The sequence below is a fragment of the Bos grunniens genome, chromosome 29, assembly GCF_055505025.1.
Source record: "Bos grunniens cultivar Pamir isolate PY7600 chromosome 29, Bosgru_T2T1.0, whole genome shotgun sequence".
Taxonomy (NCBI): Eukaryota; Metazoa; Chordata; class Mammalia; order Artiodactyla; family Bovidae; genus Bos; species Bos grunniens.
The window spans coordinates 50670912-50697308 of record NC_141193.1 but is presented as its reverse complement, the minus strand read 5'-3'; the positions used below and the strand labels follow the sequence as shown (position 1 = coordinate 50697308).

The 26397-nt window shown below is 46.6% G+C and overlaps 1 protein-coding gene across 2 annotated transcripts in view; it reads left to right on the top strand.

Annotated features, from left to right (window-relative positions):
* Positions 1–272: 272 nt before the first annotated feature.
* The window catches only part of VSTM5 (V-set and transmembrane domain containing 5), a 31057-nt gene continuing 4932 nt past the window's right edge, over positions 273–26397 (top strand). The window contains exon 1 of one of the 2 annotated variants that reach the window (XM_086384023.1): positions 273–504. In XM_086384023.1, the coding sequence (XP_086240149.1) occupies positions 414–504 (91 nt within the window). In that variant the 5' untranslated portion in view covers positions 273–413. The remainder of the gene's footprint in view (positions 505–26397) is intronic. The other variant, XM_086384022.1, reaches the window with a different exon arrangement.

Below are 26397 nucleotides of genomic sequence, written 5' to 3'. Positions count from 1 at the left end.
TCATCCTCTTCTCATCCCTTTCATTCCAGACTGTCATTTCACTTTTCTGAAAGCCTTCTCGTTTCACATGGAGCCATTAGATGGTCCCTCTCGGTCCTCAGGCAACAGCTAATAGTTTCCCTCCCTTCTGCTGCCCAGCTGAAACCTGAATCAACACCAGTAAAGTGGGTGTGAACGGAAGGAGACTACATGATTTGCTATAATTTACCCCCGAGTGGTGCATTCCTCTCCTCCCTCCCTCCTCGCTCCTTTTCTTTGCCCGCTCCCTGGGAACTGGTTCAACCGGAGCAGCGCCAGTGCCCGGCATCTGCCCCCGGGGCCCGCGGGACGCAGCCGAGGAGGCGGGGCGCGCGCGGGCCGCGCCTTCGCGCCCCGGACGCCGGTGCGGGGCGGCCGGCGCGGCGGGCGCGCTCATGAGGCCGCCGCCGGGCGGGAGGACGCGGAGACGCGGCCTCTCGCTGGGAGTCCTCGCCTTCTGCGTCGCCGCCGCCCGCTGTCTGCAGAGTAAGCGCGGGCCGGGCCGGGCCGGGCGGGGGGCGGACTGTCCCGGGTGGGGGTCGCGGCCACCGGCCGGCGGGGCGGGGCGCGGCCTGGAGCGGGAAGCGGCCCCCGGTGCGATCGGAGCCGAAAGCCGCCGGGGGAGAGCCGGCTGCCCCTGGACCCTCCGCCTCTGCGTTCTGTATTCCTTTTTCTTGGAATAACCCGGCTGCGGCCCTGGCATCCTTGACCCCGGCGCACGCGCGCCCCGCCCCTGCTGTGGGGACCCCCTCTCCCTCGCGCCTTCTTGTGTCCCCAGCGCTGGTCCCTGGTGCTTTAGGCCCCCACCTCTTAGAGGAACCCCCAGCAGACCCTCTCAAAGAGGAAAGGGGGTAGGGGCCGGGGTCGGGGTCTCAAGTCCTCAGGCTGGAGATGGCCCTCACCGCTGTGCCGCGGGGGAAGGATTCAGATGTCTGGATCCCGGGGACCCAGACCACAGATCAGAGCGCAGCTGCACCTTCTCATTTAGTCATTCCCCTTATGATCACTCCCATTTTACAGATTAGTCATCCGAGGTTTCCAGAATGACCAGCGCGGGGCCGCGGGCCGGGAGGACCTCTAGGAAGAGCCGCTGCTTACTAAGCGCCTTTGCGCTTACTGTCCCCAGGGCTTGACGGCACGTCTATCATTGAATCCTCAGAGCAACTCTATGTACAAAGTGCCACTCTTCTTATTTCCCCTTAATTTTCATTGGAGTGTAGTTGCTTTACAGTGTTGTGTTAGTTTCTGCTGTACAGCAAAGGGAATCAAAAAGTGCCGCTCTCATGCCTATTTCACAAGTGAGGAAACAGGCACAGCTGTCGCCACCTAGGCAGTGATAGAGTTAGTATTTAAACCAGGGTTAATGTGGCACGGTTGACCTTTACACCTCTCCATCTACAGCCCAGTTTCGAAGGCTGCGAATCTCAGGAACCCACAAAGACTGGTAGGGACTGCGCCTCTGGCTGTCTGTGGAGCAGGAAGTAGGTTAGTCCATCAGATGAGTGGGTGCGTCTGGCGTTGTAGTGACCTTTACTATCATTTTGCACCCCTCCAACGTGTTTCCAACCAGACATTCTGACGTAACATCTGTACAGCTGTCCCTGAGGTTCAGGGGTCAGCCGTTCACCACAGTGCAGATTTCATTTATTCGTTCACTCATTCACGGCCCCCTCTGCTTCCAGGAAGCAGGCCACAGAGGTACTGGGGATTCTGTGGTTCACAGGGTTGCCGTCAGACAAGCAAACAAGAGTGCTGGCTGGGAGTGGCCAGTCCTGAGAAGCAGGGAGTGCCAAAGTTCTGGAAGCTCTAGAGGCTCAGAACCCAGAGGTGAGGAATTAGACCAAGACTCCCAAAGGGAGCTGTGCCTACCCAGTGACAGATGGACAGAGCCACCCGGGAATGGGACAGTGGGACACAGGACATCCTAGATGAAGAGGAAACGCATGCAAAACCGGGAGGAAGGGTCACCGTTTTGCAGTTCTCTGTTGAGGAGCAACTCCTGCAGAGCTGTAAACTGCAGGAAGGCAGGTCCCTAGCACTTGCCCAGTGCCAGCCGGCATCTGCCCTGTGCCCCTGCCTGAGGGGGGCTATGTTTCCAGGCCAGCCCCAATGACGTGGGGAGGGGGGCTCCACCCTCTCACCAGCTCCCTCCATTCTCTTCTTCTGCAGCCTCTGCCCAAAGCCTCCACCCAGAAAGCCAGATACGCATCACTGACACTGAAGCCTGTGTGAAAGCATGTGCCACAACCTCACACACACACACACACCCTGCATGTGCAGCCTTTTCTCTGTGAATGAGACCATTATGGATGGAATGCTTGTGTCCCCAAAGTTTCCATGTTGAAACCCTAACCCACAAAGTGATGGTATCTGGAGGTGGAGCCTTTGGGAGGCATTAGGTTTAGAGGAGGTCATGATGTCGCGATCCCCTGATGGGGAGGAAGAGACACCGGAGAGCCCCTCCTCTCTTGCTGCCTCGGGAGGACACAGCGAGATGGCAGCTGTCTGCAGGGAAGGAAAAGAGTCCTCCAAATCTGCCAGAACCTTGATCTTGGCTGTCTCAGCCTCCAGAGCTATGCTCCTTAAGCCGCCCAGTCAATAGTATTCTGTTACAGCAGTCCAAGCTGACTAAGACAGAAGTAAAAAGTGCTGATGTCATAAATACCCCCAAAATGTAGAAGCAGCTTTGGAACTGAGTAATGGGTAGAAGCTGGACAAGTTTGGAAGTACATGCTAGAAATACGGACTCTAAGGGCCGTTCTGGTGAGGTTTCAGATGGAAATGAGGAACAAATTGTTGGACAATAGGGAAAAGGTGATCCTTGTTAGAAAGTGGCAAAGAACTTAGCTGAGCTGTGTTCATGTTCCAGAGTTCGCGTTGAATGTGGAGCTTGGAAATGATGAAATTAGATAATTAACTGAGGAGATTCTTAAGCGAAGTGTTGAAGGAGAAGCTTGGTTCCTCCTGTCTGCTTAGAGTAAAATGCAAGAAGAGAAAAATGACTTTAAGAAGGAATTCTTAAGCAAAAAGGAACAGGAACTTAAAGATGTGGAAAATTGTCAACCTATGTTATAAAAAAGAGAGTATGTTCAGAAGAGAGCACAGAGATTGTGACAAACCACTGTTTGATAAGATTAGCCTGGGTGTGAACCATGGGCCTAATCAGCACCCCCACCAGGAACAACTCCAGTGTAGCTGCAAGGGTGAAGACAGAAGGAAGTGAGGGGAGGCTGTTGGACTTGATGGATGTATCGCTGTCTAGCTGTGTATGCTATTTTTCAGGATAAGAAAAGAATGAAGGCAATTCAGCCAGCATCAGAGTTATCTCCTTGGTTTCAAATGTGGGGGGAAGGGGGCAGGGTATTGGTTTCAACAGGCAAGGCGGAGGCTTTGCTGAGCCCCCCGGGGGGCCTGGGGATGTCCAGCGGAGCTGCAGGGGTGAGGTGACCCCTGCCTCGGTGGGTCCTGAAGGCAGAGCCTGGCACCACAGAGGATTATGAGTGAGTCTTAAGGGCTAATGGATTTACCTTGCTAGGTTTTGGACTCATCTGGGACCAGTCACTCCTTTCTTCCTTCTGATCTCTCCTTTTTGGGAATGAGAGTGTATATCCTATGCTTGTTCCACTGCATTTTGGAAGCACATTAACTTAGCTCGTTTCACAGGTTCTCAGCTGGAGAATAATTTTCTTCCAAGAAGAATCATACCTCAAGTCTTACCCAGTCTGATTTATTATAGATGAGACTTTAGAGTTGAAGGAGAAATGAGTTGACTTTGGGAACTGTTGGGATGGAATTAATTTTTTTTTTCTTTCTTACTAACTATTCAGGCTTTCAGCAGATTGGGTGAGGTCCACCTACTTTGGAGAGGGCATTCTGCTCTACTGTCTTTTTTTTATTATTATTATTCATGCAGGAATTCACTGCATGAATTTTGGGGGACCAGGGACAGAACGTTATGGACTAAATGTTTCTGTCCCCCTAGAAAGCCATTATGTTGAAGCCCTAACTCCCAATATAATGGTATGTGAAGGTGGGGCCTTGATGGGGCAATTAAGTTTAGAGTTGAAATCATGAGGGTAGGACTTCTGTGAGGGGTTGGTGTCTCTCTAAGGAGAGAGAGAGACCACCAATCCCCCTCACTGCATATGATGGTGCAGCAGGAAGGTGCCCGTCGACAAGGCAGGAAGAGGGCCCTCAGCGAGAACTGAGTCTTATGGCACCTTGACCTTGGACTTTCCAGTCTCCACAACTGTGAGGAGTAAATGTCTGCTGTTTGGGCCCCTGGTTCATGGTATTTTGTTATAGCAGCACAAGCTGACTAAGACAGAGCCTTAAAAGCCCTGCAAGCTGGCAGGTCTCCTGCACCTGGCCAGGTGGAGTGCTTTTCCAGGACCTTGTTCATCTCCTGTCTCAGCTCTCAGCACCAGAAGTTAGCCATCAGGCCTCTGAGTATCAGTGCCCTGCTCATCTGGATGCAGATGATCCAAGACTCAAGTAGGAACGCCTTGGGTTTTTTTCTTGTTGGTTGGTTGTTTTTAATTGAAGTACAGTTGATTTACAATGTTGTATTAATTTCTGCCATACAGCAGAGTGATTCAGTTATACATATATATACATTCTTTTTTAATATTCTTTTCCATTGTGGTTTATCCTAGGATATAAACCTATATAGTAGGACCTGTTGTTAAGTAGAACAATTTAGTTGGTGGCCTGAGCCAAGCCAACTTGCTGCCTGCATTTCAACCCCAGCTTCTAAAAAGCAGCCTGCTCCCCTAGCACGCACCCACACCCGCTCACACACGTGCACATGTGAACATACACACAACTATTCCGCATCCCCGCTTTACCAGGGTGGAGCCGGGGTGGAGGAGCTGGCCCTGCTGAGTCGCTCCTGGCCAGAGCCCAGGAGAACGGAGGAGCAGCTGGGGCCGGGGCTCAGCCTGGGGACCGGCAGGGAGGCCAGGGCGGCCACAGCCGCGTGGAACCAAGGTTCCAGCTTAGCTGGAGGTGGCGTGGGGCGGGCGGGAAGGGAAGGACAGCCTAGGGAGAATCCCTGGGGAGACCCCAGGATCCATCACCACAGGATACAGCCCCGCTGGCACCTGCTTGGCCATCCGTGTTAGCACGCGAGTATTGTTACTGAGCGCATAAGGTGCACTCCACTGAGCCAGGCGAAACCGACAGATGAGGTGTGGGCTCTCTCTCATTTATAGACAATGGTCTTGCATACATATAAACATACCCACCCACAAGAATGGTGCTTGGGTATGCTTTTAAAAAACGCAGTAAAAAATGGAATCATGCTGTGCTTGTTACTCAGCAGCTTACTTTTTATAGCAATCTTTTTTTTAGCTCTGTCCACATTGATAGCCAAGATCTTGCTCATGCCTCTCAACTATTAATATTATACGTATGTCCTATCCATATCTACTTTCTTCTTAGCTAGCCCGTCCTGAGAGACATAATATCTTGTGGCTGGCAGCCCTTTCCGTGGGGAGAGCAGAGCCCTGATATGGGGTGAATGTGGCGCTGCTGATGTGACATCGTGTGGAGGGCAAGCCAGGCTGACGGGTGCCCTCTGCTCACGCCTCCCCTGGGGGTGGTGCTCAGAAATGCCTGGGACTTACACTGAAGTTATTGAGGGAGGGGCAGCATCACCAGAAAGTCACCCTAATGGTTTCATCCCTGGTTTCCAAGAGAGTCCTGAGGCCACACTGTGCTGGGCTGGGAAAGGGCTGCAGTCAGGAGACTTCCTTTTTCCATTGTCCCCGGGGCTTCAGGCCACTTATTTTTTCCATCTGCTCTCAGGCTTTTTTTCCTTTTAGTATTCTGATGTATCTAAACTCATGGTGCATATTATAAATCAGTAGCTTTGCTGTAATCTCTGTGGCCTGGACTGAAATTGAGTTCTTCCCAAGAGAACGTGTGTTGCTTCTATCGGTCACGGTCAGCAGGAAGCGTCCTCCTCCGTGGAGGGTGGGATGGAGAAGCTGAGGTTGAGTCTTGAAGGATAAGCAAGTGCATACAGCAGGACGGGGTGGAGAAGAGAGCTCCAGGCATACAGCAGGTATGGAGGAAGCTAGGAGGACAGATCCTCATGGAGCCTGACATGGTCTGGGCATGCTAAGTGACAGAAGCAGTAAGGGTGTTGCCTCAGCAAGCACTTACTGGGGATTTAACTGGTCCCCCATCCGACACCTACTGACTCTGCACCCCCTTAGCCTGTGCTCTCAGGACCCTCTTCTGCCTGCACCTGGGTTTTTCCTAGAACACAGGCTTGGGTTAAGAAAGTATTTATCTATCCGGCAGAAATGGGAATAGGAGAGAGGCACAGTTGGCAAGTACAACGTTGGGCAATGATTTTCTTCTGTAACTGGTTTGCCAGGCTGGGAAGGCACCAGTCAGCCCTAAAGGGACACGCCAGACCATCAAGTGAGCACAGAATATTCCTGCTGCTCACCGTGGTCCAGGAAGCTCAATGGCCTGCCTCTGCAGAGGCACATCCCTGGGGGCAGCTCAGGCTGATACCATCTGGACCCCAGAGGAACCCCACAGCTCTGGGGCATCCAGTAAGTCCCCCACTGGGAAGGATAGGGCCCGAGGTCTGGTCCCAGTGCTGGCGGCAAGCCCTGTCACCTTCCTTCTCTGAGCGCACGGGGCCAGGAGGGTGGGCTGGGTTCGTGGTTCTCAATCGGGGCTGCACATAAGAACCTCTTGGAAGGCTTGTAAGACCTACAGACAGCTACGCCCCTCCTTCTTGTCTCAAAGAAACAGGCTGGCAGGAAGTGTGCGCCTCTCTCCCATCGTCCATTCTCAGAACGTCTACCACTGTGTGCAGGAGAGTCTCGCTTCTCCCTTCAGTTCAGTTCAGTTCAGTTCAGTCGCTCAGTCGTGTCCGACTCTTTGCAACCCCATGAATTGCAGCATACCAGGCCTCCCTGTCCATCACCAACTCCTGGAGTTCACCCAGACTCACGTCCATCGAGTTAGTGATACCACCCAGCCATCTCATCCTCTGTCGTCCCTTTCTCCTCCTGCCCCCAATCCCTCCCAGCATCACAGTCTTTTCCAATGAGTCAACTCTTCACATGAGGTGGCCAAAGTACTAGAGTTTCAGCTTTAGCATCATTCCTTCCAAAGAAATCCCAGGGCTGATCTCCTTCAGAATGGACTGGTTGGATCTCCCTGCAGTCCAAGGGACTCTCAAGAGTCTTCTCCAACACCACAGTTCAAAAGCATCAATTCTTTGGTGCTCAGCCTTCTTCACAGTCCAACTCTCACATCCATACATGACCACAGGAAAAACCATAGCCTTGACTAGACAAACCTTTGTTGGCAAAGTAACGTCTCTGCTTTTGAATATGCTATCTAGGTTGGTCATAACTTTCCTTCCAAGGAGTAAGCGACGTCTTTTAATTTCATGGCTGCAGTCACCATCTGCAGTGATTTTGGAGCCCAGAAAAATAAAGTCTGACACTGTTTCCACTGTTTCCCCATCTATTTCCCATGAAGTGATGGGACCAGATGCCATGATCTTCGCTTTCTGAATGTTGAGCTTTAAGCCAACTTTTTCACTCTCCACTTTCACTTTCATCAAGAGGCTTTTGAGTTCCTCTTCACTTTCTGCCATAAGGGTGGTGTCATCTGCATATCTGAGGTTATTGATATTTCTCCTGGCAATCTTGATTCCAGCTTGTGCTTCTTCCAGTCCAGCGTTTCTCATGATGTACTCTGCATAGAAGTTAAATAAGCAGGGTGACAATATACAGCCTTGACGTACTCCTTTTCCTATTTGGAACCAGTCTGTTGGTCCATGTCCAGTTCTAACTGTTGCTTCCTGACCTGCATACAAATTTCTCAAGAGGCAGATCAGGTGGTCTGGTATTCCCATTTCTTTCAGAATTTTCCACAGTTTATTGTGATCCACACAGTCAAAGGCTTTGGCATAGTCAATAAAGCAGAAATAGATGTTTTTCTGGAACGCTTCTCCCTTACTGGTAGTTTAATCCTGACAAACCCACGGACATTCTGCCACTAGGCTTAGGTCAGGAGACAAGAATGTTTCTCTTTGAAGTTTGGTTTGGTTTAGTAAATGGTTCCTGAGCACCTAGTGAGGAAGGGGCACTGTGCCAGGGGCCAGGGACACCCAGCACGGTCCCTGCAGTGGGGATCACGTGACCCGGCGGGGAGGGTCGGGTCCCACCCGAACGATTGGTGGTCAGATGCTCGGGGAGTATGAGAGAGGCATTCGGCTGAGAGCTGGAAGGAGGCTTCTTGAACCAGCAGCCTTGAAGTCATAGTAGGAGGAAGCCAGGAGAGGAGGGAGGAGCAGGTTCTGAGCAACAGGAATAATGAGCACAGACACGGCAGCACCGTCTTCTTGCCCTTGGGGCCAGTAGCCAGTGGCAGTGCCTTAGTTAAATCAGGTTTTTCAGCCCTGGTCAGTTTCTTCATATTCAATCTGATAAATTGTCTAGAGAAATGGGATTGGGAAAGTCTTGGATCTTAGGTGCCAGAGTAGTTCCTCTGATAGACTTACAGCAGCACCGGGGGTCAGGAGGGAGATGTGAGTCCTCCACAGCAGACCCTGCCGGGGACCCCATGGGGCTCTCCGCAGCATGCCGTCAGCCCTGTGGCAGGGTTCCCAGCCCAGGCTCACTGTGGAGCTGGGGCACATTCCTTTTGAAAGCCAGTGCCCAGAAACGGGGCACCAGACCCTCTCTCTCCTCTCACCATCAAGCAAGCCCTCCACATGCTCTGGGATGGGCGGCCAGGGGTCCTTCAACAAGAACTGGTTCCTTTATGCAGGTAGACTGTCAGCTCAGCTCGAGCACCTCAGTCTGAGTGAACCATCCATCACGTCGTACCCTGCAGGGGTGCCGGCAATCCGAACTGGACTGTGTGCTCGCCTGCTCCTTCCAGCCGGGAAATGGGCACTCCCTCCCCCAGCCTGAGTGGAAAGCCCCCTGGGAGCTGCACTGTGCGGGCTGATTGAGCCTGGCAGAGGAGGGGACATTCAGGATGGACCCTTCCAGTGAGCAGAAACCTGAGAATGGGGAGGGTGATGTGAGCCGGGTTACAGAGGAAAGGCCGCAGCGGGGAGTGGGCCACAGTCTGTGCAGCAGCAAGTGGGGAGAGGTGACTAGTCTTAGGCGATGGGTCAGGAAAAGGAGGATGAGGCCAGGTTTCTTGGGTCTTTCAGAGGAGACACAGCCAGGTGGCTTTAGAGAGATTACTAACAATAGCCTCCAGCCAACAAAGAAAAGAAAAGCCAGTACCTCCCAAGTGTTTACAATTGTTTTTTGACAATGAGACAATGATACCTGTGACTGTTTATCGGTCAAATGCTTTGTGCCAAGCACATTAACTGCTGCCTTCCATGCATGCGTGCATGCATGCTAAGTCACTTCAGTCATGTCTGACTCTTTGTGACCCCATTGACTGTATAGCCCACCAGTCTCCTCTGTCCATGGGGATTCTCCAGGCAAGAATACTGGAGTGGGTTGCCGTGCCCTCCTCCAGGGGATCTTCCCAACCCAGGGATTGAACCCATGTCTCTTATGTCTTCTGCATAGGCAGGCAAGTTCTTTACCACTAATGCCACCTGGGAAGCCCTCTTCATAGTAATCTTGCCAATGGGGACTATTAGTCCCCATTTTATAGATGGGGAAACTAAGGCTCAGTGAGATTGAGGGACTTCCTAAAGACCTTCATTCTTTCATCATGTGTTTATGGGAAGCCCACAGTGCCAGGTACTGTGCCTGGCCTTGGGGATCCCATGGAAAACAAGGTAGACTAGCCCCCTGGGTTCATAGCTGACAATTGATCTAGGAGGATGGACCATTAATCAAGAGGAATTACAGAGGGGGATTTCCCTGTGATTGAGGCCCAGTGATTAAGACTGTACTTCCACTGCAGGGGGCGCGGGATGGATCCCTGAACCGGGAAGGTCTGCGTGCCATGTGACATGGCCAAAAGAAAAAAAAAGAGAAATTACAACAGACTGGGTTAAATTGATAGAGAGGAACACGGAGCTCTGGGAATCCAGAGCTGGGGCACCCTGGTGTTGAGGGACTTTAGAAGGTTCCCTGGAAGAAGTGATGTTTAAGGACCTGATGGATGTGAGTCTGGGTGAACTCCAGGAGTTGGTGATGGACAGGGAGGCCTGGCGTGCTGCGATTCATGGGGTCGCAAAGAGTCGGACACGACTGAGTGACAACTGAACTGAACTGAACTGGGCTGGAGAGGGGCTGGCCCTCAGTCTCACTGAAGGAGAAGCTGTGCACTCTCACCGCGGTCCCCAGTCACTCGTGCGTCTGAATTGTCTTTTGCTCACTCTGCACCCGTCTCCCAAGTGCCTTCAGGCATCCTGGGAAGTCCTCCCAGAAGAACTGTTAGAGGTCAGAGCCTCATCTCTGCCTTCATGCTCCTGTCGCACACACGTTTCCACAGAAGTGTCCGAGGAGGCACCTCCCTCCCAGTTTCCCAGGCTCACCGTAAGTCCTGCAGCCCAGCTCTGCAGAGGGTAAACCCAGGGGCACCTCACTCTCTTAAGACTGGGCAGGGGCAGGCAACCATCTCCGCCATACCTGGCTTTCTTAACCTCCAAGGAGAAACACAGCAGCGATATGACTGTAGCCTGTGGCTGTCCCAAAAAGCGTTCAGCTTTCCAGCAAGGATGGCTCTTGCTTAAGTTAAAAAGATTCCAGAAGGAATTCCACAGGGAGGAAATTCAGGTCACCCAACTCTTGCCACACTTCTGCAAGTGAATCACAGATTTACAAATGCTGATTCAAGTTCTAAACCTGTTATGCAATTTGAGCTGAAAGAATGAGCCTCCTTCACTCAACACTTCAGCTCCCAGCCAGCTTTACTGCTTCAGTCCCTGGTACAACTCCAACTTCTGCTTACATACCCCTGAGGATGGGGAACTCACCACCTCAATAAGCAAGTCAGTGCATCTTCAAAGAAAGCTCTTTAATAAAAGAGAAATTATCTGTAAAGAAAAAAATATTCACTTTAATATTATTGAATGGTCACCAAATGTTAGAAACTCTGATAAACTCCTTATATGTATTGCCTCCCTTAAACTTCATTCAGACGTCCCAGGCGGAGGCGGCTCAGTGGTAAAGAATACTCCTGCCAATGCAGGAGCCACAGGGGATGCAGGTTTGATCCGTGAGTTGAGAAGATCCCCTGGAGGAGGAAATGGCAGCCCATTCCAGTATTCTTGCCTGGAGAATCCCATGGGCAGAGGAGTCTAGCAGGCTACAGACCATAGAGTGGCAAAGAGTCGAAGAGTCGGAAGAGACTTAGCCCATAGACAGACGTTGAGAACCTTTGCTTTACAGAGTTGCAGGGGGTGAAGGAGGCAAAGGAAGTTGCTTGGCTCACCTGTTCTTTCTTCCTAACCCCAAGCATCTCTAGAAATAGGAGTGGATACAATCAAATTTGACTGATGCCAGAAAGAGTCCATTTCCCCCAGAAATCTTGCTGAAAGGCTGTCACGGAGTCTCAAGCATTCCTTTTCACACAATGGCCCTTCATTCTTTTGGTTTAGGCATTGTTAATGCCCAACTGGATCTGCATTTCAGCTGCTAAGCCTTTAGTGTGGATTTGCTCAGTGGTTTTCAGTTTTGGCTGCACACTGGTATCACATAGGGACTTTTAAAAAGCACAGAGGCTTTGGTCTCACCCCTAAAAATTCTGAACTCATAAGTCCAAGGTAGGCTTTTTAAAAACTTCCCCAAATGGTCTGATATTCACAGATTGATAATAACTAGATTAGATCAGGTGGTTCACCTTGGTTCAGCCTCCTATGACTGGGGAAGTGGGTTTGCAGGGCCTTCTCTGCAGGGCACTGAGAACAGGTTGGGTGGCACTGTTTGGATGCAGAGTACTTGATTAGCCAAGTAGCGAATGGTGGACTTGCGTGTGGTGTGTGTGACTCTGGGTTGGTGCTCCATCAGGGTTAGACCCTTTTACTTCCTTCCCAAATATTTGTTGAATGAGAGGAGACTGGATTAAGTCTGGATGAAAAATCACAAAAGGGAGCTCCTCTGCGCCCTTGGGATTGTTCCTGGTGCTCAAGTGCTCTCATTCACATGCGTGTGGGCTTTTTAAAAGACTGAAGCACTGAAGCCAAGCCATGATGATCCTTAGTTACAAATGAGGAAAGGATGACTCAGAGAGGGAGGGGATTTGCATAGTCGCCCAGATAGGGCATGGCACGGCCAAAACAAGACTGGGGTCTTCAGATTCTGGGGCTTCCCCAGCCAGCATCTTGTACTCCTCTGCCACCTTCTGCCCCCACAGGCAGTTGTGCCTTCTGGGCATCTGGAGAGAAGGGCGGCATTTCCACTCTGCAGTCAGAGATGGAACTGAGAAGAGCCCCAGATGAATACAATGGCCCAGAAGCCACAGGGCGTTTCAAGCAGGAAAGGGTGCTCTGCAGTGTTCCAGATGGACAAGCTTATCTGCTGGGAATGAGGGGGAATTTGGAGGTCTGGAGAGATTGGGGGAAACTGCTCATAATAATCATAGAGAAAGGAGGAGTGAATTTACTTGAGAAGTACAGTAAGGCAGTCTGGAGGACCATCTCGAGGGTACACTGTGCTCCGTTGCTCTGGAGACTGTCTGCTGTGGACTTTGTGCCGCCGTGTTGACTGCTCAGGCCTCAGGTCTGGGTAGAGAGGAAGTGAAGAACAGTTGATCCAGGGTGAGTGTTTTCAGGGACAGATGATGAAAAGGGAGAGGCTGCTAGAGTTTGAAGAATCTTGGCCAAGGAGAGGGAGGAGGTTCTTGTAGATGAGGGTGCTAGAGACATGGGGGCTGATGCCGGGACCTCACAGCAGATTTCTGCTTGTTGGAAGAATGAAAAGGAAATTCTGGAGGAATAGAGCGCTCACGTTGACGAGGGTGGACCAAACTCAAAGGTATAGGATTTTTCTGGAGAGGGTGGAGGATGATGGTCTAAACCAGTGGTATTCAAAAAAACTATAATGTGAGCCACACACACACACGCCACATATATCATTCTAAATTTTCTAGTGGTTACCTTAAAAAAGAAAGAAAAAATAAGAAAAGAAACAGGCATGATTAATTTTAACAATGTATTTTGTTTTACCTAATATGTCTAAAATATTATTTCAACGTGTAATCAATACAAAAATTATTAATGATCTATTTTACATTTTGTTTAACATATCTTAATACATTAAACAGAATCTTCAAAGTCTCCCAAATCTGGTGTGCATTTAACATTTAGAGCACATCTCATCTCAGACTGGCTAATTTCAAGTGCTCAGTAGGTACTGTGAGGTGCAGCTCCTGTCTCAGAAAGCCCAGGCCTAAACTCCTGCTTCTTGTCACATCTGCCTCCCAAGTCTGTACCAGCACTGAGTGATGTGCTGTGTTGGGAAATGAGAGAGTGAAAACCTCCACCTCTGTAGCCCAAGCACCTCATCTTACTAGAGTAAGCTGTGGAGCGGTGAAGGGAGGGCTGGGCTCCAGTCCCAGCTCTGATCTTCTACTCGGCAGGAATTTGAACACATATCATGCCTCATCTTTTTTTTTTTTAATGAATAAATGTACTGTGGGTTTAATAAGATTCTGCTCTAAAACATTCTGATCACAGACTATCTTTTAAATTGAGATATAGTTGATTAGTTTCAGGTATTTTGATTCAAAACTTTTATAGATTATATTCCAATTATAGTTTAAAATATTGGATGTATTCCCTGTGCCGTACAATATATCCTTGTAGCTTATTTATTTCATAATAGTAGTTGTATCTCATACTCCCCTACTCCATCTTGCCTCTCCCCACTTTCTTCTTCCCACAATAACCTCTAGTTTATTCTCTGTATCTGTGAGTCTATTTCTGTTTTGTTATATTCACTAGTTGGTTTAATTTTTTAGAGTCCATATATAAGTGATAACATACAGAATTTGTCTTTCTTTGTCTTACTTATTTCACTAAGCATAATACTTTCCAAATTCATCCATGTTGTCCCAAATGGCAAATTTTCATTCTTTTTCAGGGCTGAGTAATTTTCAGTATAAACTGTGTATTTATACCACATCTTCTTTATCCATTCATCTGTTGATAGACACTTAGGTTGCTTTCGTATCTTGACTATTGCAAATAATGCTTCAGTGAACATTGGGGTACACATATCTTTTCAAATTAGTGTTATTGTTTTTTTCGATGCATACCCAGGAGTGGAATTGCTGGTTCATATAGTGATTCTATTTTTAGTTTTTTGAGGAACCACCATGCTGTTTTCCATAATGGCTCTACCAGTTGACATTCCCACCAACACTGTACAAGGGTTCCCTTTGCTCCACATCTCACCAATATTTATTTGTAGTTTTTGATGAGGGCCATTTGACAGGTGTGAGGTGGTAGCTCATTTTGGTTCTGATTTGCATTTCCCTGATTAGCCGTGTTGAGCATCTGATTTTCATGGGCCTGTTACCCATCTGCCTGTCTTCTCTGGAAAAATGTCTATTCAAGTCTTCTGTATACTTTTTAATTGTATTCTTTGGGTTTTCTTTTTATAGTGAGTTGTATGAACTGTTTATACATTTTGAATATTAACCCCTTATTGGTTATATCATTTGCAAATATTTTCTCCCTTTCAGTAGGTTGTCCTTTTACTTTGTCAATGGTTTTCTTTGCTTTGCAAAAGTTTTTAAGTTTGATTAGATCTTATCTGTTTATTTTCACCTTAGACAGATTTAAAAAAATGTTGCTACAATTTATGTCAGAGTGTTCTGCCTATGTTTTCTTTTAGGAGTTTTATAGTTTCAGGTCTTACCTTTAGGTCTTTAATACATTTTGAGCTTATTTTTGTGCATGGTGTGAGAAAATGTTCTAATTTCATTCTTTCACATGTATCTATCCAGTTTTTCCAGCACCGTTTACTTAAGAGACTGCCTTTTCTTCATTGACCATAGGTGCATGGGTTTATTTCTGAGCTCTTGATGCTGTTTTGTTAATCTTTGTGTCTATTTTTGTGCCAGTACTACACTTGTTTTGATTACTGTAGCTTTGTAGTGTAGTTTAAAATCAGGGTGCATGATACTTCCAGTTTTGGTCCTCTTTCTCAAGGTTGTTTTGACTCTTGGGGTCTTTTGAGTTTTCATACAAATTGATGATTTTGGGCTGTGGTGTTGGAGAAGACTCTTGGGAGTCCCTTGGACTGCAGGGAGATCCAACCAGTCTATCCTAAAGGAAATCACTCCTGAATATTCATTGGAAGGACTGATGTTGAATCTGAAACTCCAATACTTTGGCCACCTGATGTGAAGAACTGGTTCATTTGAAGAGACCCTGATGCTGGGAAAGATTGAAGGCAGGAGGAGAAGGGAATGACAGAAGATGAGATGGTTGGATGGCATCACCGACTCAATGGATATGAGTTTGAGTAAACTCCAGGAGTTGGTGATGGACAGGGAAGCCTGGTGTGCTGCAGTCCATGAGGTCACAAAGAGTCAGACATGACTGAGCGACTGAACTGAACCAATTTTAAAATTATTTGTTATAGTTCTGGGAAAATTTCCATTGTTTTGATAGGGATTGCATTGAATATGTAGATTGCTTTGTATAGTATGGACATTTTAATAATATTAGCTCTTTGAGACCATCTTATCATGATATATATCAAAAGATACTTGATAGGATTGTTTCCTTAACTTTTCTCTGATAGGTTGTTGTTAGTGTATAGAATTGCAACAGATTTCTGTGTATCAATTTTGTATGTGCAATCTTATCAGATTCATTAATGAGCTTTATAGTTTTCTTGGTGGAATCTTTAGGATTTTCTATGTATAGTATCACATCTTTTGCAAACAGTCACAGTTCTACTTCATCCTTTCCAATTTGGATTCCTTTTACTTCTTTTTCTTCTCTGATTGCTGTCACTAGGACTTACAATAGTATATTGAATAAAAGTGGCAAGAGTGGACATCCTTGTCTTATTCCTTATCTTAGAGGAAATGCTTTCAATTTTTCATCAAGTATGATTTTATTTGTGGGTTTGTCATGTATGACCTTTTTATGTATGTATGACCTTTTTATGATCAGGTATGTTCCTTCTATGCCCACTTTCTAGAGAGTTTTTATAATAAATGAATGTTGAATTTTGTCAAAAGCTTTTTCTGCATCTATCAAGATGATCATATTTTATTCTTTAATTTATTAATGTGGCATATCATACTGATTTTCTAATGTTGAACTGTTCTTATATCCCTGGGATAAATCACACTTGATCGTGGTGTATGATTGTTTTAATGTATTGTTGGATTTGGTTTGCTAGTTTTTTTTTTCTGAGGAATTTTGCATCTGTGTTCTTTATCAGTGATATTGGACTGTTTTCTTTTTTTGTGGTATCTTTGTCTGGCTTTGATATCATGATGGTGCTTGCCTAGTAGAATAAATTCAGAAGACTTTGTTCATCTGCAGTTTTTTGGAATAGTTTCAGAAGGCTAGATGTTAATTCTTCTTTATATGTTTGGTAGAATTCACCTATGAAGTCATCTGGTTCTGGACTTCTGTTTGTTGAGAGCTTTTTAAATTAGTAATTCAGCTTCATTACTGCTAATTGCTCTGTTTATATTTTCTATTTCTTCTTGTCTCAGTCTTGATTGTATGTTTCTAAGAATTTGTCCATTTCTTCTAGATTATCCATTTTGTTGGTATATAGTTGTTAGTAGTAATCTCTTATGAGCCTTTATATTTCTATAGTGTCAGTTGTAATTTCTTTTTCATTTTTGACTTTATTGATTTGGGCCCTCTCTTTTTTTTCTTGATGACTCTATCTAATGGTTTGTCAATTTTGTTTGTCTTTTTAAAGAACCAGCTCTTAGTTTCATGGGTTTTTTTTTCTATTTTTTTTAGTGTCTATTTCTGCTCTGTTCTGTATGATTTTTTCCTTCTAATTTGGGAGAGAATTGTTATTCTTTTTCTAATTCCTTTTGGTACAAGGTTAGGTTGTTGATTTGAGATTTCTTTTGTTTCATTGTTGATTTGAGACTTTTTTTTTTCTGTTTCCTGAGGTAAGTGTGTATCCCTATAAACTTCCCTCTTAGAACTGCCTTGCTGCAACCCGTAGAAGATGGATCGTTATGTTTTCTTTTTTTTGGTTTCCAGGTATTCCTTTGATTCCTTTGATTTCTTCAGTGAACCGTTGGTTGTTTAGTATGTATTGTTTAGCCTTCATGTGTTTGTGATATTTGCAGTGTTTTTCACATGTTGTTGATTTCTAGTGTCATAGTGTTGTACCAGAAAAGATACTTGATAGGATTTCACTTTTCTTAAATTACCTGAGACTTGTTTTGTGGCCTAGCATATGATCTATCCTGGAGAATGTTCTGTGTGCACTTGAAAAGATGTGTATTCTGCTGCCTTGAAGTGGAATATTATTTATATATCTATTAAGTCCCTCTGGTCTAATGTGTCATTTAAAGCCAGTGTTTCCTTATTGATTTTCTGTCTGGATGATCTGTCTATTGCTGCAGTAGGGTTTTAAAGCACCCTACTATATGTATTACTGTCTATATATATATATCGGAGAAGGCAATGGCACCCTACTCCAGTACTCTTGCCTGGAAAATCCCATGGATGGAGGAGCCTGGTAGGCTGCAGTCCGTGGGGTCGCTAAGAGTCGGACACGACTGAGCGACTTCCCTTTCACTTTTCACTTTCATGCATTGGAGAAGGAAATGGCAACCCACTCCAGCGTTCTTGCCTGGAGAATCCCAGGGACGGGGGAGCCTGGTGGGCTTCCCTCTATGGGGTCGCACAGAGTTGGACACGACTGTAGTGACTTAGCAGCATATATATATATATATATATATATGTGTGTGTGTGTGTGTATAAAAGTATATATAAGTAAGTATATATATTTACTGTCAATTTATCCATGTATGTCTGTTCATATTTGCTTTATATTTAGGTGCTCCTGTGTTGAGTGCATATAGTTAGTGATCAAATAAGCAAGTACCTGTGAAGCAAAAAGCATGGATCTTTTACCCTAATCTCCTGCCTGCCTCACAGGTTGAGATAGTGCTTGTGAAGTACTTTGTCAATTGTATTAATATAAATGTGAATTGCCAACATTTTCAAATGTGAAAAATCTGGGACTCTGACCCAATCTTGGCATGCATTTTGTTTATTTATTATTTTTATTTAAATAATACTCATACTCACTAAAATATTCTAACTGTTCAAAAGGATATAAAGTGAAATGTAAAGTTTTCTCCCATCCCAGACACCCAGTCCTTTCCCTGAAGACAACCAAAGACACCTGATTTTTAGAATACCCTTGGGAGATACTTTGTGCATGTTATGGATAAATGTGCATATCTGTGTGTGTGCACATGTGCATATATACATTAGTTTACTCAAATAGAACAGTTTGTACACACTGTACTGCTCTGTGCTTTTTCATTATTTTTGAGATCATCTAATATCAATGCTTACAGGATATCTCATTTTTAAAGTTCTGGTGTAATATTCCAAAGTATGAATATTGATGATTTACTTAATCAGTTGTGACATAATGAGAAATATGTATTTGTTTTCTGCTCCTTATTCCCTAAAACCTAGTAATTTCCTGGGTGATATCAGTGATAGAAACTTCTCTTTTTTTTTTTTGGCTGTACCTTGTGGCATGCAAGATCTTACTTCCATGACCAGGGATCAGACCCATGGCCCCTGCAGTGGATGTGCAGGGTCTTAACCCCTGGACCAACAGGGAAGTCCCAGGACCTTTTTTTTTTTTTACCATATTTGGTCTGTTCTCTGGTTCCTGACATATAAGCTTCTAAGACCCTTGGATTCTCCAGAGTCATGAATGCTTTTTTTGTTTGTTTGTTTGTTAAGGATGTGACTCTTGGAAGATGAGGGCTCGTTGGCAGGGATTAGAAAGTTGGAACTTTCAAGGCTTCCCTGGTAGCTCAATGGTAAAGCAGCCATCTGCCAGTGCAGGAGACACGGGTTCAATCCATGATTTGGAAAGATCCCACATGCTACAGAGCAAGGAAACCCACGTGCCACCACCACTGAACCTGTGCTCTAGAGCCTGGAAGCTGCAACTACTAAGCCCATGTGCTGCAGCTACTGAAGCCTGTGCTCCGCAGCAAGAGAAGCCACCATGATGAGAAGCCTGCTTTCCACAACTAGAGAGTAGCCCCCGCTGCCACAGCTGGAGAAAAGCCACGCAGCAACAGAAACCCAGCGCAGCTGTAAATAATAACTTAAAAAAAAAGGAAAACCTGAACTTTTAGCCCCTACCCCTGAAGGAAGAAATGCTGGGGATTAAGTTAATCACTAATGGCCAATGATTTAATCATGCTCATGTGAAAGTGAAAGTGAAAGTCGCTGAGTCATGTCTGACTCTCTGTGACCCCAGGGACTGTAGCCTATCATGCTCTTCGTTCATGGGATTTTCCAGGCAAGAATACTGGAGTGGGTTGCCATTTCCTTCTCCAGAGGATCTTCCCAACCCAGGGATCTAACCCAGTTCTCCTGCATTGTAGGCAGACGCTTTACCATCTGAGCCACCAGAGAAGCATGTCATGGGAGCTCCCCCTAAAACACTAACTGAATAGGTTAGAAGAGGAGAGCTTCTGTGCTGGTGAACAGATGTAGATGCTGGGAGAGTGGTGTGGCCAGAGAGGATATATGAGAGGTCCATGTCCGTCCTACATACCTTGCCCTGTGGCATCTTTTCCATGTGGCTGTTCCTGAGTTGTATCCTTTATAATAAAGTGCTCATAGTAAGTAATGTGCCTTCCTGAGTTCTGTGAGATGTTCTAGCAAATTATCAAACTTGAGAAACCATGGAAACCCCCAATTTATACGCAGTTGGTCAGAAGTACAGAAACTTGGACTTGTGATTGGTGTCTGAAGTGGGGAGCAGTCCTGTGAGACTGAGCCCTTAACCTGTGGGATCTGCACTAAGTTCTGGTAGTAAATGTTAGAAGCATTCTTTATGGAGTAAGAAACAGTTTCCTCCACTGGTTTCTTACCAGCTAACACACACGTTGTCACCAGTCTTCTGCTACTGCAATTGACTGTACTATGCCTCAGTGACAGTATCTGCACTTGTACCTTTGCATCTCTCTGCCCTTACTACTTGTAGGATAAGTTCCTAGAAATAGGATTTCTGGGTCAAAAGGTATGTGCTATTTAATATTTCTATAGGTTTCACCATATTGCCCTTCAAGCAGGTCACGTCCACTTATAGTCACCACAGTAATGATTCAGTATAACTTCTACACACTCCTGACAACATAATGTTATCAAACTTTCTCACTGTTCCTAGTCTGATAGCAGCCAAGTCAATCAGCTTTCGCAGCCTAGGTTTCACTGGACTGTGATAAATGTATATGACAGGTAGTACTTAACGAGTGTTGCAACTAGAAATGGTGGCCCTTGCTGTTTTGCGGTGATATTTCTAGTTGGGGTACAAATACAGAAACCTGAAGGAAAGCAGCCTGTCAGCCTTGATCTCAGCTTGCATCTCTTTTGTTTGGGCTTGGCTGACATCTGGGTGACTTCCCAAGGCCATTATATAGCAATGTCAAGGGGATGGGAGGAGCTCCCTCAGGGAGGAGCTGAGCTTTGGTCTCTGAGTAATCAGGCACCAAGCTGGGGAATTACTACCTGAGCTAACAGGAGGGATAGGTACCCTATAAATTATGTGTAGATGTCAATCATTAACACCATTCATGGCATCTAAACCAGAAAGCCAGTATTTGGGGTTGCTGTGTTGGCTCCTCATGAAGCTATATTTCTTAAACTCCAGGCTTGCTTGTTTCAAGAATGAAGGGGACATGCGTATTTTAGTTCCAACTTAAAATTGTGCTATTTCTCATCTTAGCTATTTGACTCTAATAGGAAAAGGAGTCTTGTCAGGACCTCCCTCAATCAGAACTGTTGCCTCCTCAGCACAGGTCCAATGCCACACTTTCCTGTTCTTTCCCAATGGGCAGCAGTTCAAGAGGCAGGGCATGTGTGTTGATTTATCCTTTATTTGTTCTTTCCTACGAGTATATTGTGAGCAACTACGAAGCGCTGGGCCCTGTACTGGGCACTAGTATTTCTGAAATGAACTGGAGATGAGTTGTCCCAGCAGATACCTGTTCAAGGCAGCTCTGCCCTGCGTGTATGCACTTCCTGCCCCACCCCCACTGCTGTCTCCCCAGTCCTGGTCAGAGGCGGGCCCAGGTCTGTCCACACTCAGCATTGCAGGGTGCTCCCAACTGGATTCCAGCCATGAGTTCTCCTGAAGGTGCATAGGACAGGAACATGTGGTGGGCCCAGGGCAGTGCAGGTGAGGTGCATAGATGATAAGATTGTGGATTCTGCAGCCAGATTGCCCTTTCTGAAGCCCAGTTTAGATATGTCATGCAGATGGCACTAGTTGGTAAAGAATTTTCCTGCCAGTGCAAGAGAAATAAGAGATGCAGACTCAATTCCTGGGTTGGAAAGATCCCCTGGAGGAGGAGGTGGCAACCTGCTCCAGTGTTCTTGCCTGGAGAATCCCAGGGACAGAGGAGCCTGGTGGGCTACAGTCCAGGGGGCTGCAAAGAGTCAGGCATGAATGAGCAACTGAGCACACACTTCCTCTTGAACACCATCCTGGGGCCTCACTGCCTGCAGTAACACATGCAGTTGATCCCAGCCTGTGACAGATTCCTCGTGGTACAGCTCATCTGTGCTTCCCATTCACCAAGCCTCAAACATAAGCACCTATCGTGCCCCTCTAGGTGGGCTGTTTTCTCAGCTGGGATTGCCCTTATTCCCTTTCAAAATCTTAGTCTTCAAGCCTCAGTTTTAATGATGTCTTACCTCTTCCCAGCTCCTGGAAATACCTGGCTTATTACCGGGACAGTTGAAGAGTACCCCAGATTTCCATCTCTGCTCTGACACTTAAACTGTGATACTGCACAAATTACCTAGCCTCAGTGACTTTCCTCCTCTTTAAAATGGGGATGATGGTATACTTTCCTCCGGTCAACACCCACGAACCAGTGCCCTGCTGTGGATGGGTGTGGGGAGTGCAGGGCTGTGCTCGATCACTAAAAAGGAGATGCAATGAGATTGCTGAGCTGTGGAGATGCCTTTGGAAGACAGAGGGTTAAGGAAGAATGACTTGGGACTTACCCGGTGGTCCAGTGGTTGAGAACCTGCCTCCCAATGCCAGGGATGAGGATTTGACCCCTGGTCATGAACTGAGGGCCCACACGCTGCAGGGCAGCTAAGCGCATGGCTTCAGCTAGAGAAGCCCGGCACCACGGGTACTGAACCGTTGCATCTGGAGCCCACATCCCGCAGCTCAGCACGGCTGAGAGAGCACAGGGCAGAAGAGCTCTGTCCTGCCTACCTAGAGCTGCCTCTGTGCCCACTGTCAAGCCCCCTGAGCGCCTCAGGAACCAGCTGCTGTCTGTCTGGTTTATTCTTCAGTGTTTCTGTGAATCTCAGAAAGGGTGACTGGCTGTCCTGTTTTGCCCATGACTATCCTGATTTTAGCCCTGAAGCTCTTGAACCTGGGAAAACTTGCAGCCCTGGGCAAACCAGGAGTCTTGGTCACTCGAGGCCAGTGACCCACTGATGGGGAGGGGATGGGGGGCCTGCAGGCCCTGGGCAGGCTCTGCATGCTGAGTCTGGCTGGGTCTTGCATGTGCTGTGTTGCCTCATCCTTGCAGCCCTGCTCTGGAGGTGTTCCAGTCATTCCACAGCAGAGGAAGCGAGGCTTCCAGCAGTGAAGGCTCTGTCTGCAGGTCTCACAGCTAGGAGGTCCCCAGGGTGAGCCCCTGTAGACCCACCCGCGGCAGGTGTCTCCACCACACCTCACCACACCTGGAATGACCCTTCCGTGACGGGACTCATCACTCCAGCACCCTGCTCCAGTCCTTCCAAGTTAGGACTCCGAGACTTGGCTTTCTGACTCATAGTTTAGCTGCATACAGTCTTTTTTTTAATGTAATTTTATTTATTTTTATTCAGTTAGTTTTAGTTGTGCTGGGTCTTCACTGCTGCACGGGCTTCTCATGGCAGTGGCTTCTGTCGTTGTGGAGTGCAGGCTCCAGGCACAAGGGCTCGGTGGCTCCAGACACCAGAGCAGAGGCTCAATAGTTGTGACACACAGACTTGGTTGCTCCAAGGCATGTGGGATCTTCCTGGATCAGGGATCAAACCCATGGGTCCTGCATTGGCAGGTGGATTCTTTACCACTGAGCCACTGGGGAGGCCCCTTAGCCGCATACAGTCTTGATAAGGAGGCTCATGACAATGATGCTTTTTCCTGGGCCTCTCCTGATGATCACACAGACTGGATAGGTGGCTTTCCAGATAAGTGAGGTGAAAATGAGTTGTGCTGATTAAGGCGCATCCTCCATAATGGGTAATATGTATCTCCCCATTAATTCATGTTCTTATCTCCCGAAACTGTGGCCCAAATACTAAACAGTATTATCCTTTATTGTGATTTGGCTTGGCTTTCTCACAAGGAGGATATATTTAAGGGAATATATCCTCCTTAAATAATCAATTTTTAAAGGCAGCGAAGCACTACCTCTGTAATTTACTTGTAGGAAAAGGAATAAGGACCCATCCTGAGTGTTATATTCCAGCCTGCTGCTCGGTAGCTGGTGGCACTTGCCTGGTACTTTCTCTTTGACTGGTCTCCAGTGGGCATCAGCAGCTCTAGGAAGTCAGGTTTTCAGGAAGCCCCTTGGTTCAGGTTCCAGTGACTTCTGTCCTGCTGATGTCTTCAGTTCATGACCTCTTCCTATCTTGGAAATTGGTAAAATTTAGTTCTTCTCTTCTCTCCATAAAGAATTCGAGTAAATACAAAGAGCAAGGTAAACTTTTAAACTTTGCTCACCAGATTGGTCTAATCAGGAGAACTTTAAAAGGTTTCTTAAACATTTTTAAATTATCAATTTAATTAGTGTGGAAATTCAAAATGATATAAATGTATAACTTAAATTTTCTGTTGCCATCCAGTCTCTAATGCATAATCCCTATTAATAGAGCATACATTACTCCAACATTTTTCTATACAGAATATATACAAATTAGCACATATTTACTCATATGTAAATCAGATCATAGCGTACTGTTTTACAAATATAAAAGAACATTTTTTTGGCTGTGCTGGGCCTTCACTGATGCATACGGGCTCTCTCGAGGTGTGGTACGCCAGCTTCTCGTCGCTGCGGCTTCTTTTGGTGTGGGGCCAGACTCGAGAGAACACGGGCTTCCGTAGTTGTGGTACTCAGGCTTAGGTGCCTTGAGGCATGCAGACTCTTCCGGATCAGGGATGAAACTCTGTCCCCTGCGTTGGCTGGTGGGTTCCTAACCAAGGCACCAAAAGGGAAGGCCTATAAATTTATTTTTTAACTGAATACCATGTCATAGATATCTTCCTTGGTCCACACAAAATTCATTCTTGTTCATGGCTGCCTGGCATCCATTTTACAAGTGAAATCTGATTTACTGCATAACTTCCTTGAGTAGAACATTTGAGCCAGGTCTGAATGTTGGCCTGGCCACTCAGTTCCTCTGGACTTGTTCTGGAATGATTTTTGGCATATGGTGCAGGGATGGTTACTCATTAATTCAACTTTTTAAACAATTGACAAACAGTTTGCCTTTAAACACTTAGAATTATTAATTTTCCTATTAATCTTTACCATAGACAGTTTATTCTTAATTCTGTGTACCAGGAAGAGGAGGAACTCTTTGTTCCTAAAACCTAATTAAATGCCTGATTCATTTGTCAGATTAGGAGGAGGTTTCTCTGATCAAAAGAAAATACAGAAACTAACAAGGACCTGTTGGCCAGTTTGCAGCTGTGTCAGCATCTGAAAAACTTGGGCTTACTATTTTTGTTTTTCAGTTTTGCTGTTTCTTGAGCCAAAGTAACTGAAAGGCTCGAAATGGAGGTTCCCGAGATCCCTATTAAAGCGCTTCCATGGTGGCTCAGATGGTAAAGAATCTGCCTGCAACGCGGGAGATCTGAGTTTGATCCCTGGGTCCAGAATATCCCCTGGAGAAGGAAATGGCAACCCTCTCCAGTATTCTTGCCTGGAGAATCTCATGGAGAGAGGAGCCTGGCAGGCTCTAGTCTATGGGGCCAACAAGAGTTGGACACAACTGAGCGACTAACACACTTCACTTTTTTCTATGTGTGTAGAAACTTTTGTTTGCTGTTGCTGTTTAGTTGCTAAGTCGTGTCTGACTCTGTGACTTCATGGACTGTAGCCCACCAGGCTTCTCTGTCCATGGGATTCTCCAGGCAAGAATACTGGAGTGGGTTACCATTTCCTTCTTCAGGGGATATTCCTGACTCAGGGATCAAATACGTGTTTCCTGCATTGCAGACAGATTTTTAACCACTGACCACCAGGGAAGCCGAACCACCCAAGCAGCAACATTTCTGTGAGAACATTTCAACAAGGCTCACCTCCTTGTTCACATAATTGTTAGTCGTTCACTTACTCATTCAACAAACACTTATTGGCCAATTGCTGGGTGTCAGGCGTTATGCTGGGTACAGGGAGTACTGAGATGAAGAAAGCACTTACTTCCTACCCTCTAAGGGCTGACCTGAAACTTAACCTCTGTTTCCTTCCTTCCAGAGAGAAAGCAAATGTGGCAAAATGTTATTAATTGGTGAATTTAGTAGAGGGTGCATAGATATTAATTATACTTGCCTTTCAACCTTTCTGTGAGTTTAACATTTTTAAAAATGAAGTTGGGGAGAAAATATTTTTCTGTTACTTGGCAGCTGTAATTCTTAAAAGCCATTATTACCTCCCAGTTTTTCAGCGTAGAACCTATTGGATTATCCCCAGCCACTTGGCAAAGATTTAGGAGAGGAGTGGTAATAGGATATTCTGGGGATATGTGTGCATGTACTAAGTTGCTTCAGTCGTGTCCAACTCTTTGCGACCCCATGGACCCCATGAGCCCACCAGGCTCCTCTGTCCATGGGATTCTCTAGGCAAGAATACTGGAATGGGTTGCCGTTTCCTACTCCAGGCGATCTTCCTGACCCACGGATAGAACCTGAATCTCCTGTGTCTCCTGCATCGCAGGCAGATTCTTTACCCAGGCAGATTCTTCTACCCCTGAGCCATTGGGGAAGCCCATATTCTGGGGATAGGAGACAACAATGAGAAAATTAACAGATGTGGTTACCTGCAGCCGCACAACAGGAGCCCTGAGGCAACTGGGCACCCAACAAGTAAAGGGGTTAAATAGGAAGTGGAGGTGGAAACCCAGGCATGGGCTCCAAGCCCGAATCCTGCCCTACCCCATCTCCAGCCAGCCCTGGCCATCCTGTGTGTGTGTGGTTG